This window comes from Octodon degus, unplaced genomic scaffold (assembly GCF_000260255.1).
Source record: "Octodon degus isolate 3935 unplaced genomic scaffold, OctDeg1.0 scaffold00128, whole genome shotgun sequence".
NCBI classification, from domain to species: Eukaryota; Metazoa; Chordata; class Mammalia; order Rodentia; family Octodontidae; genus Octodon; species Octodon degus.
The window spans coordinates 6,242,681-6,256,077 of NW_004524704.1; the positions used below are offsets into that span (position 1 = coordinate 6,242,681).

General features: G+C 35.8%; 1 protein-coding gene across 2 annotated transcripts in view; it reads left to right on the forward strand.

The window, feature by feature from the left end:
- The window catches only part of Ostn (osteocrin), a 49,479-nt gene extending 37,761 nt beyond the window's left edge, over positions 1-11,718 (forward strand). Inside the window, exons 4-5 of one of the 2 annotated variants that reach the window (XM_023700938.1) lie at positions 5,709-5,825; positions 11,470-11,718. In XM_023700938.1, the coding sequence (XP_023556706.1) occupies positions 5,709-5,793 (85 nt within the window). In that variant the 3' untranslated portion in view covers positions 5,794-5,825; positions 11,470-11,718. The remainder of the gene's footprint in view (positions 1-5,708; positions 5,826-11,469) is intronic. The other variant, XM_004640908.2, reaches the window with a different exon arrangement.
- Positions 11,719-13,397: the final 1,679 nt, after the last annotated feature.

Here is a 13,397-nt window from a genome sequence, read left to right on the forward strand (position 1 = left end):
GGGAGGGCAGATGAAACGCCCCAGCTCTGGCTTCTGAGCAGAGAGGCAGCAGAAAGACTGAAGTGGCAATCAGTACCCAAATTCTGTCCTGGAGGATCAGGAACAACTTGAAATTACAGGGATTCCTGATGTCACCTGAAATTTATTTTTAATCAAAAGCATATTTGTAGACATAGAAGGGTAAATATCACCACAGATGCAGATTTTCAGGTTTATCAGGACATGAATATAGAAATTTTGGGGAAAAAAATCTCATAATAAGACGTACTCATAATAAGACATATATATATAAAAAAATTTTAAATACATTGAAACTCTCTTACAGATGCAGATTTTCAGGTTTATCAGGACATGAATATAGAAATTTTGGGGAAAAAAATCTCATAATAAGACGTACTCAGTATAAGACATATATATATATATATATTTCACATCAGAAAAATATCTTAACTACAGTGCTCGGTTGGCACGTTGCTTCTAAATGAATATCGAATGCACAGGCATTTGTTAACTTGCTGAAATACAATAATTTTGTCTATGTACTTTTTGTAAAGAATTGCTTTTACTTTTATACAGGTTAAAATTTGAAAATACTGAGTGAAATATGCATATGTATATATTATACATAATATTGGTTTTATTCTTCCAAATTTAAATTTGATTTCTAGACAGATAGGAGCGTTTACAACCAATCTCAAATTTAATGGAATAAGTCAAAGTAACTATGGATCTTTTACTTGACCAAAGCCATGTGCAGAGGGCGGTGATGCCCACTTGGCCTTTTCTTGTCTTCTAAAGCAAGCGAACTACTTCTGCAAGGTCTTTCAGGAGCCATCCTATAGCGAGCGGGAGGGCAACCCTCTGCTGACACAATTCGCCTATTAGATATTGCACTTTTAAAAAACTTTTCATTGTGGAAAAAACTAGGCTTTGTATAATATGAAAAGCACTGGGCTAAACTGGAAGAATAGTCTCTGTTAAAATGTCCATGATGTTTTTATGTGTTAGTTTGGTAGATATTTTCAAAATAAATGTGGTACACTCTACAGGTAAAAACATGTGTTACTTGCCACTGTGTTGCCACTATAGAGAACAAATACCATCAAATGTCATTTAGCAAATAAATACAATAAATGAATAAGCAAGTAGAGAAGAGAGAAAAGGCAGGCATACTGAATTTTTATCAGGAAAAAAAAAAAGAAGCTGACAGTAGCAGACAGGAAGAAGATCACATTAACAATGAGTGAAAGAACCAGCTAAGCCCACTTCCTTTTTATTGGTTTTAGTAATTGTATGGTCATATCTGGGAGAAAGAAGGAGGGAAAGATGGGTACAGGAAAGAAGGAGGGAAAGAAGTGAGGCGGAGAAGGAGGGAGGGAGGAAGGGAAGAAGGAAGGAAGGAAGGAAGGAAGGAAGGAAGGAAGGAAGGAAGGAAGGAAGGAAGGAAGGTTGGTTCACTTTTTACTTTCAGTGGGACCACAGCCCCTTCTCATGTATCTGAGCAGGGACAGATAAACTATAATAAAGCAAACCAACAATATGTTACACTCTTGTGAACTTCATTATTTTAAAACCTAAATTGATAATATTCTATTTGAATGTACGTATCACACTTCTCTTTTAAAAAGTAAAAGGATTATTCTCATGACATCAGCTCTTCGGGAAACTGCTGCTCCAGTCTTGTGACTTGCTCCCTCCCAGTGCAGTTCCTTCTCCTTTTTGCAGTCCTTTGAACACCTGAAAGGGGCTGGTTTTCAGTTCCTCTTCCTTCTTGCCTGAGACTCCCCTGAGCACACGTCTCCACCTTGGGGTGACTCATCTTACCACTTCCTGGAGGTCTAGGGGTGGGAGAGTTAGTGGAGGAATGTAAGGGTACTGGAAGCACTCTCACTTTATCATTTTCTGTACATCAGCGCTCTGCACATACGTATTAGCTCTAAATATACACAGAGAGAATCCAAGAAGTCACCAGGTTGTGAGCCTTCCGGGAGGCTCTGGGTGAGAATTTATTTTTTTCACAATCAACTTGTTGGTAGAATTCACTCCTTTACGGTTCTAGGATGTAGGTCCCTGTTTCTTTCAAGAACTTCTAGGGCTGGCCAAATAGCTCAGCTGATTAAAGTGCCTAGGAACAGGCACAGGGGCCAGGGGGATCCCTGGGCCTTCTGTAACAGCCCCGCCCCCAGCAGTTGTTTAAAAAGAAAAATCTCTCATCTACACTTTAAATAACCTTAAACTATACAAATAAATTTATTGTCATAAGTTAAAGTAGATATTTCCCTTATGCTAGTTAGAATAACGGCCTTCCACAGATATCCACTTTATAATCCTTAGAATGTAATCCTTATAATCCTTGCTAAAATGGTAATTGAGACTGGGCATGGTGGTGCGCCTATAATCCCAGCTCTTGGGAGGGTGTAAACAGGCAGATCACTAGGAGTCCGATCTAGTAGTGAGACCCTGAACACCCCATAAACCATTCCATAAAATACAGAAAAAGAAAGAAAGAGAGAGAGAGAGAGAGAGAGAGAGAGAGAGAGAGAAAGGAAAGAAAGGAAAAAGAATTTCTAAGGCCCACAGTATTCCTTAATTTAATACATTTTTTTTCATGGTTAAAGCCAGCCATGTGGCTGAAGTCTTTATCAATTTTTGGTGCAGCGCTGGCCCCGCCCCACAGGTGCCCTGAGCCAGGGAACAAGTCGGGCATGGTGGCTGGCGCTCTCCTGTCATCCCCACGATGCGGAGGCTAAAAACAGGAGGATCACTACAAGTCCTACCTGCGTAGTGAGACCCTGTATCAAATACATAAATGAATAAAAAAAAAAACTTTATTGAATTACTGTGCTGTGGGACCCATTCTGTCTTAGCTTCACCTACTTTTAAAGACTACAGTGGCAGGACTGGGAGCCTTCGGTACAACACAATCCTCCCAGCTCAAAGTCTTCAATCTTATTTATTTCTTCAAAGATTTCTTTATACATTCTAAGGATTTTAAGGTAGATATCTGTGGAAAGCCTTTATTCTAACTAGCATAAGGGAAATATCTGCTTTAATTTATGACAATAAATTTATTTGTATGGATTAAAGGTATTTAAAGTGTACATAAGAGATTTTTCTTTTTAAACAATCATTATGTATAACTATAACAAACCATGGCATATAGGCATTATGAAAGGGAAAGAAACTTCCTAAAGAGGAAAAAATAACTGGGATGGGGAAAGAAGAAAAGAAGGTGCAAGACAATGAAAATAATTGTGTTACTAATTTGTTAGTTGATTGAAAGGAACAGTTATTGTTTATATTATTTGACCAATCTTACATGCCCGCCTCTCTCTATCTATCTATCTATCTATCTATCTATCTATATATATATATATATATCTGGTAATCCAAACAACTACTTTGAAGATAACAATATGTGATATAATAACCATTCTTTATTTCCTATCATCTTGTTTTAAAATTCTGTATCATTTTTATGTTTTATTATTCTCTTAAAAAGAAAGAAAATATTGCTATGTATAATTCCCAATTGGTTAATCAATTGAAAATTATGCACTCACTTTGTTATCAGAAAATTCAGAAGCGCAGATAACAGATTTCACTTAAAAATTCTGAAAGAGGTCTGTGGCACAAGGTGGTAAAAATAGGCAATAAATGTTTTTCTCCTAGATTTTCCCTCATCTAATTAATGAATCAAATTGCTGTATAGGATGGAAATTCTTATAATCTCATACATGCACTCACGTCACACAATAAAACCAAAACCCAGACTAAGAAGATAGATATGAAACATCAAGAGGTTCAATTAGAGAAAATAACGTAACCCGACTCCTAAACACCACTTGAGGGTTAATGCGGTGTCTGAATGCACAGCATGATGTACTGTACCTGAGATATCGAAGAAACTGAGAGTACTTCAATTCCCCTCATTTAATTATTTTAAATAAGCAAAGTTTATAGATTCTTATTTTCAATGTACAGCAATGAAAAATCTATTATATATCTATTGTTTCTATACTTTCCAGAGCCTTTCAAGAAGTTAGTCATAATATCACCAGCATTGTTTAGGAAAAATTAGTCTCAGTAAAAGCGAGAGTGTTTTTTTTTTTCCTCTACAATTTGCATGAAGTCATATTACTCCTAAGAAAAATTAAAGGATTTTAAAATGAAAAATTCTTTCTGATTCATCTATACAAGGACAACCACAGCTAGAATCTCGTTCCATAGTAGGTATACGGTACATTACAGTATAATAAGAAAAATAATTGAGTAATACAACAAAAATTCTTAAAAATATTGAGCTTTTGATTTCATTTTAGTGTTTAAATTGCATAGTAATGCTTAACACTACAATACAAATAATTAGAAAAGAACTGAAGTGGCTGTTGAAAATATTCTGAAAGAAATATTTTCAGACTAATCTGTTGAAAATGACTCTGTGAGGTAATAAATCCTCAGGGCTGAGATTCTCAAACAAGCACTGCATCATTACTATTCATCTGAAGGAACTAAAACTGAATAACTTGCAGCATTTTTCCCATTGTAAAGCTGTTGGATCACTGATAATTTTGTGTTTCTGGCTCTGGGGGATTATTGCACTTGTAATCTGATATTCATAGGTCAGGGGAGATAGCTCAGCAGGCACAGCTGCCTGCCTGGCAAGTGCAAGGTTCTGAGTTCAATTCCCTACACTAAGATAAAAGAAAAATTTGATACGCACAGTATTTGTTTGTATATATTGTGTTCTCCTTTCTCCATAACTAAGGCATGAAAAGCCTAACATATCTAGAAGTCAGTTGTCATAAGCAGTGAGAAGATTCACTTTCCTTTGTTTCTGGGGTTTATCCCACCCAGTCCTGCCAACAATAGAGAATGAAATCCCTCTTAACTCAAAAGCCAGACCGTGAAAGTTATATTTTAAATTCTAGGTCATCCTCTGGATTTTGGTTTGAAAAATACTAAGTGATGACAATAACAAATAGAAATTTTTTTTAAAAGAGTTAATATACAAAAGTTTAAACTAGAAAATAGGCTTCTTATATTTTTGCATGGATTTTTTTTAAATGTTAGTTTAATAATGAACCTGTTTAAATTGTTTTAAACAATATTTGGCATATTGAAAATTATGAAATTTTTCAGTACAAGCAAACTCAGGCCATCACATACACGGTTCTTGTGGGTGAACTCCAAGTGACATCGCGAGCCACACCACAAGCTCAGTTTTAGTGTCTCTACCACTTTCTTTTCTACCAAATTGCATAAGGCGATTTGGGAAAAACAACCAGTCCAGTCCAATTTTCCACAGTGAACAAAGGAATAAAATCTAAAATAGAAGCCAGGCATGGTGATACACGCCCGTAATTCCAGAACTTGAGAAGCTGAGGGATAGTGAGTTCAAGTCCAGCTTAAATTACATAGCAAGACCCTGTCTCAAAAAACTTAACAGAAAGCAACAACAGTCAAAAGAAGGAAGAGATTTATTTGAATATGAGCAAACTGGCTTTCCTACATTCCAAGTGTCTTGTGTGTACAATGGCGGAGGTTGTTCCCACTTCAACACAGGTTCAACGTTTGAGATAGATGAATCATTACTACTACATTTAGTCAAACTCCCAAACAAAGTTCTCATATCTTATGTAACAAGGAATTAAAGTAGTGAATGACTTCAATTTTAGCATAAATGTATTCTCTTTGATCTGTTTCAGGAAAGCAGTAAGTCATCCAAAAAGGCGACTGGGCATTCCCATGGACCGAATTGGTAGAAACCGGCTTTCCAATTCCAGAGGTTAACTGATTCCAACAGTGAGTACAATTTGAATAAGGTCTTTGATGAACTAATTGATCCATTCTGGCTTAAAATTCAACTGTTTGATTTCTTAGCTTATGTATTCATTGTTTTGTAAATATTTCTACATTCAATTCATGTATTGATGATAAATAACTTAAGAGACTTTTGGAAAGAAAATGAATATCCTAGATATGTTTCAAGATAAGTAAAAAGTTGAACTATTTTCATATGCTTCTATGTAACTGTGAAAATTAATGTGCAAATAGTTTATTTCAAATAGTTGAAATTCTATTTAACGCAACAAATTGACTTTAAATATATATATGTAGAAAGTCCCTTTGTTATAAAGAACACACACCCAAGTAATATACACCATTTTGTTATTGATGAATGTTACCATACTTAGGATGACATGAAATTTTAAAAGAAAATGGCGTAGCAGCAGAATATTAGCCAAACATCAAATACCTCATCCAAATCCTGGTTTTGTCATTCACACATTCAATATTTTGTTTCTGCCAAGATATCAGCCTTTTACATTTGAATAACACTCTGGTGATAATGTGAATGTTAAATTAAACATGTGTAGCAGACTTAGAAATACTGGACACATAATATTTTCAAGTGATGGCAATTTATGTTAGAGTTCTAAAAATAAACTGGCTCACTTGATGTAGTTAAGAACCTATACACGACGCTTCATACTCAGGGCCGCTGTTGATCATCTCTGCATCAAGGAGGACTGAGACGTCCTCTGGTGTACCGAGCAGTATTATAGTGTAGGGGACTGGTACCAAGCTTGGGATCCCAGGGTCTCCGCTCAGATCCCCAGTCTTCTGTTTGTTAGCTGCAGGGCCTTACCTGGATTCTGAACTCCCTCTTCATGAAATGAAGGCAGTAATAGCTTCTAATACATAATACTGTCCTGAGGATTAAATGAATTTATATAGAGATAGAGATATATAGCTATAGATAGCTAGCATGTAAATGCTTCATTAGCGGCAGCTGTTACACAATTAAATGGAAGGCTTAACTACATCAAGTGAGCCAAGATGCCACACAGATAGAAAGTTATGCGATTGAATTAAAACCCAGAAAATTGAAATCCTGTTTCTTTTTCAAACATCTTATGTAATCATGCGTGTCCGACATTTTAATAGTTCTGGAACGAGAGACGCAGGTGAGGCTTTCCTGTGAACGGGACTGGCAGAAGCCATCGCCTTCCTCCCAGACACTTAAGAAGCCTGGATCTGCTTTCCCAGCTTCAGGCTGAAGAGGAGCAAATGCTGTCCTACCCCTCTCGGTGATCCTCAGACCACCACTGTAGAAACTCAGAATCGTCGCGTTGACCTCGAACCTTTCAAAATTTAACTGACTGCATGTTTCCTTTCTCCTCAAATGCTTTAAAGCCACAAGAAAGGATCTATATTTTTATTAGAATAACTTGATGAAAAAATGTTACAGAGATTTGTTCTTTGGGGTTTTTATTTTTTGTGGAACCGGGGATTGATCTCAGACCCTTGCACTTGCCAGGGAAGTGCTTATTCCACTGAGCCAACTCCCTGGCCCCTAGGGATTTGTTGATTACTGAGGTTTTGCAGTTACTGAATGCCCATGAATACAGGGACGTGAACCAAATATGGGCAAGAATGCACCTCCTGAAATAGCACCATCTTTAAAAGTCAGATTGAAATATTTTTCTTCGTGTCTAGTGGTATAGCAAATGTGGAAATTCCTTGGGCTTGCTCATCATTGCCACTCTATATGTGAGTAGGTTTAAGACGACTACTATGGAAAAGCAAGTAACTCATGGCATCAGCTTTCTGACTTCCAGTTCCTTGATGCGTGAAGATTATGACACTGATATTAAAATAATTAAGGTTATTTTCTACATATATTTTGCCAGGCTTGATTATCACCCATTTTAACATTTTTCAATTCTACCAAAGCAAGTATGATTAGTTATTTTTAAAACCCTCGCTTTCATATATATATATATATATATATATATATTCAAATTAAGTCTTGGGCCACAGAAACTCGGGAGACGGTTACTAAGTTATAAAGAAAGTTGAAGTAGTATAATGGTTCCTGAATTATGCTGTGTGAGGCCCAAGTCAACACATTGTGTCGCTTTCTTAGCAGTCTTTTGAGCATCCTGACATTTACTAACCTAATATTAAATCTTAGTAAGATTTGCTACCTTAAAATCTTTTTAATTTTACTGAGAAACAAATAGTAATGAGAGTTTCAAAACAGGTTAGTAGGACAGTTTCAATAATTAATACATTGCATAATATTGTCTTCATAGTAGTTATTCATAGTACATGATGCAGACATGATATCTTGTCCAAACACTATTAGTACAAATATTTATTCTCATTGAATTAAGAGAAAGTAGCTGTATATCTATCCTAACTATTTTGTATATATAGATGTAAATTGGTCCTTCACTTATATCCCCTTTTTTTTTGTTTGGGCATCAGAAATGAACACACACACTTCTCAAGAGGACAAAATTATAGAAGCAAATAAATATATGAAAAAATATTCCACATCACTAGCCATCAGTGAAATGCAAATTAAAACAACACTGAGATATCATCTCACCCAGAAAGAATGGCTACCATAAAGAAATCAACCAACAACAAATGTTGGAGAGGCTGTGGGGAAAAAAGAACTTTCTCCACTGCTGGTGGCAATGTAGACTGGTGCAACCATTATGTGAATCAGTGTGGAGACTCCTTAAAAAGCTATCTTAAAATCTTAAGAGCAGTATTACAGAAGAATAGGTTTAGAAAAGAACTTACCAAAATATACATTTTTTTTTCTTCTGTTAATCACTTAGAAATTTCCCATATAGTAAGCCATTGTTTCTATTTATTATTTCTCACCACTACCCCAAGATTTTGAGCTGGGGAGATAGCTCAGTAGAATAAGAGCCTGCCTGGCAAGCACAAGGTCCTGAGTTCAATCCTAGGGACCACACAAAAAAAAAAAATAATAACTCACCCCCAAGGTTCTGCAGATACTTTTATTTGATTTCCTCATGAGAAGTTTCTTGCTTTACTTGAATAACAACACCCATAAAATATTCATATATTTAAATTTCCATTCAAATTTTCAAGGTTATTTTTCACATGTTCATTTCTACTCCCTGTATCAATCAGGAGCTGTCGTGTACATGTCACTGACTAGATACAATTTAGTAACCATAAAATAGTGCTCGCATACTCACACTGCTCAGTAGTTAGATTCAAGAACTTGAAGTCTTAGCTCATCCAATGCTAGCTCATGAAATTGCTCAGCAAATAGGTGCAGCAAAAAGAAACTGATTCATCCAAAGTTTTACATGCACTGATGGCCACAGTGAGCTCTAGGACCTAGAACTTTGGCCTCATAAATCAACCTTCCTTTCATGATCCATTACTTGGTGCTCAGTCATCATTATTGGGCGCTTCGCCCTCTGGTTCACATTTCCAGCAAAATAAAGCAACTCTTTCACAGATCTTTGCTTCGCGCCTGTGGGTGTCAAGTATCCTCTTCAAAGCAAGCTTAGCTGTGGGTTTTCACCTTCTGGCTTTTGCTTTACATTTTCACTCTCATATTGAAACTGGTACCTAATCGTGGAAGTTTTGCATAGTTTAAGGTCAACTCTAGATACAGCAGCTTTGTGTCATCCTGTTTCCAACCAAATGGCAATTTCCTCTCTGATACACAGTTTGGAAAGCAACATAATTTGAAATTTTTACAATGTTCTCTACAAAGTCTTCATTTAAATTTATTATTAAATGATTGAAGTACATGAGGCTTATATTCATCTTGGGCAGCTCGTACACGTGCATTGTACAGCTTGTTTCTTTTCTTTATTCATTCTGGAGAGGGTCTCACTATGCAGCTCAGACTCATAGTGATCCTCCTGTCTTAGCCTCCCCAGCGCTGGGATTACAGGTGTGCGCCACCACTCCCAGTTTCAGAGACTGGCACAGGGCACCCAGGATTCCAGGGTTGGCACAGCATACAGTACCAGGGATTGAACTCTGGTCCTTGCGCTTGCCAGGCAGGCGCTTAGACCACTACACTTTCTTTGCAGCCCTTGTTTCTTTTCTTAATCCCTTTTGCCTTTCTGTACTCCCTTTGCCTCCAAATTTTCTTTCCCCATTTTTATTATTTGTCACTCATGTTAATGATATGCATAAACTCACCGAGGTTATTAGGTTTGTACACATGGCACGTCTTTTTTTTCTCTGATGAATTTAGGACAGTGTGTATAGGGTGTACAGGGTCTCACTACGTAGATCGGACTCATAGTAATTTTTCTGTTTTCAGCACCCCAAGCGCTGGGATTATAGGCATGTGCCACCATGCCAAGTCTCAATCACCCTCTCAGCACCCCCAGGGGATGGGGCCGGCACAGCTTGCTGGGGATTGAACCCCGGTCACTACACTCTGCTGAAGCAGGCACTTTAGTCCACTGAGCTATCTGGCCGGGCCCACATGGCACGTCTCAGTTCTTACCCCGCTTCCACTCCTATTCTCTGCTCCGCCTTGGTTTCCTGGACTCCTTCCCATTTGCAAGAGACCTACCTCTTATTTTGTTCTATGCATCACAATCTCTGTTCTTTGTGCCTTATCTGACTTAAGTGAGAGACACCGTATGGTGTTTAATGGGGCCTGACTTGTTTCACTTAACATATTTTTTAGGTACATCCTTTTCCTCCAGAAGTCTTGAATTTACTCTTAAGAGCTGAGTTGTAGTCCACTATATATAAACGACATATTTTCTTTATCCATTTGTCTGTTCATGGGCATTGCAGCTTACTTTCAGGATTAACTCACAATTACGAATAGTTCTACTACAAACATTGCTATGTGTAGCAATGTTTACGGCAACACAAATCTTCAATGTATTCAAGTTTGTAATAGACTTTCCACTAAACTACTGAAATTCACAGTGCCATCTTTGTCTAAATTATCGTAACTTCTCTAGATGTGATTAGTGAGCTTTCTGTCTCTGCCTTTCACATCAGATGCCCACCTGGTGAAATTAGGTATGTGATGAGTAATTATCCTGCCACTTAATACCACAGATATCATCATAATTTTTTTAATAATGAGATGAATGTTGATTCTTTTATACTGGCAATTTTTTTAATCTAAGAAATATTGATACTTCATAATTTAAACAAAGTAATATAATTTTTAATTCTAGCAGGAATATTACATGTAAATACCAGTGGATTATTGGATCCTATTTACATGAGCAAAATATACAATTATCCCGTGCTACCTTAACAGTAAACATGTTATAGCCTGCTTTTCTTTATTGATCTTTTGTTTCTCATCACAATATCTTTTAAATAAAGATTAAGCACTCAAGAAAGTAATAGACAGTAGACATCTGAAGAAAGGGGCTGTGACAGAGACATTTTATAAGTTTTATTAAAACTTGAATGTAAGCACTTACATGATGCTCTAAAAATGCTTAATTAACCCATTTTGATCTGAAATTATACTGCTGTTTTTCCATCTTCAAAATAAAAACATTCCGTGCAAATAAAAGCTATAATGAAGCATCATGGAGTCAGAGATTCAGCTGTGCTCTGTGGGGCAAATGTATTTTCCTTGATCTACTGCATGCCTATTAGCTTTAACAGCATCAGCTTTTGTTTTTGTAGATGCAGATTCTTCCTGCAAAATATCACGTAAACCAGAAGATGCTTCAGGGAAGTTCTTCGGACTCTTTCGTGATTGAACTTTGAATGAACTGATTTCTGCAAATCCTTCTAAAGCTTGAACTTCAGCCCCTCACAACCTAGTATTGTTTCACTTTTATTAAAATGTTGATCATTTCAATGTATGTATATTTTTAAAATATATATTTAATTATTTAGAAATGGTTACCCTAAATCAGACTTTTAAAACTAACAGTCAAAATATACAATAAAGTGCCTTCTCTGTGTATATTGCCATTCTTTTTTATTTATGGTTAAAGAATAATAATGAAAGATTTGTTTCTGAAAACTTTGCTACAAACTGTTTATTATTTAGGAATAAGGATGACATTATGTTGTATTTTCTTGTGAGTACTTCGATCTTTTTTTCTTTGTCTACAAAGCTGTTGGTTAGCAATAATGAAATTAGGTTTTTGTTATCACCTTCAGATTCAGTGAAGGTTAACCACATAAAATATAACTTGAGCTAACTGTGAAGCCCCAGTGAGTTACAGTTAAGGAATAGTGCTGGCTTGCTAAACTTCAATATCTCTTATCTCTTCTCATGAATTTTAACAAGTAGCTGGTTAAGAGGAGTTATGTTTCATTATGAATTGATTGACCTCAACAAAATAACAGATGAAAGTAGAGGAGAAGTTAAAGACTCCTAAAGTCCCCAGAGGATTCTGGAGGCAGAAAAGTACACGTTACTTTAGTACGATCTATACAAATTCAGGACTAGAGAGATAGCTCAGTAGAATAAGTGCGTGCCTAGCAATCATAGGGGTCCTGAGTTCATTCCCTGGTACCGAAAAAATAAATCTATTTAAACTCTTACAATCCATTTCCATTAAAATGCAATCTTTTTTGAAGTTACTAGTGCCTCTAATAAATGATTTACTATTTCATAACTTTGCTTAATAAGGCATTGAAGAGGATAAAGTATTTGCATATGATTTATTTAAAATAAGCCCGACTCCTTGAATTAAACTATCAAAGCATAAGGTTTCATATTTTACAAAGTTCATTTATCAGCGATAATTGATTTTAGAGTAGTCTGGGCACATAAGCCCACTCTGCTTCAGAAATGCATTCAAAACATACACACACACACAAAAAGCATCAAATGCACCACAGATTCAGCATTAGTTACTTATAGAAGTTTATAGAGTATTTGGTATGTGTTTTTTCTTTAAACTGTAGTAGTCACTAAGAAACAATCCTGATGTGGAAACAAAAAAGTTTGGTCCACAAAGGGCAAGATTTATTTTAGCATAAAAAGAAATATTATGAGATGTCTTCATATTAAAAGAAAAAAATGGCTATTTGATAATCTAAATTAAAAATCAATATATAATTCAAAGAATAACCTTAACCATCATCTTGACAAAAATATAATAGAAAGGAATTTAACTAAATAATGGACAGTTATAAATGATTAATCATTATGTTATTAAATGTGTCTTTAAAAATCCAGATTAAAATATATAAAAAGAGATAAGATGAATGGACATGAGTACTTGGGACACAGTGGTTTTATATATAATATCTTTATTTTCTTTAGATTTTTCAAACTGCTAAAAGTCTTCTAATTTTACTTTAGGAAATAACATAGTAAGTGAGTATATATTTTAACTATAGTAGAAAATTGTACTGAAAAAGAGATGATTTTTTTTTTGGTGGTATCAGCAATCAAACTCAAGACCTTGCACTTTCTAGGCAAGCCCTTGCCCGCTGAGCTATCTCCCCAGCCCTAAGAGATAAATTTTGAGAAAACTAAATAATCGTATTCTTCATAAATTTATATTGAAAACCTAACCATGAGCCATGGGTAGGACTAACAGTTTGAGCAATTATTTTAGAAATAACAGTCTTAAGGGGCAGCCAAATAC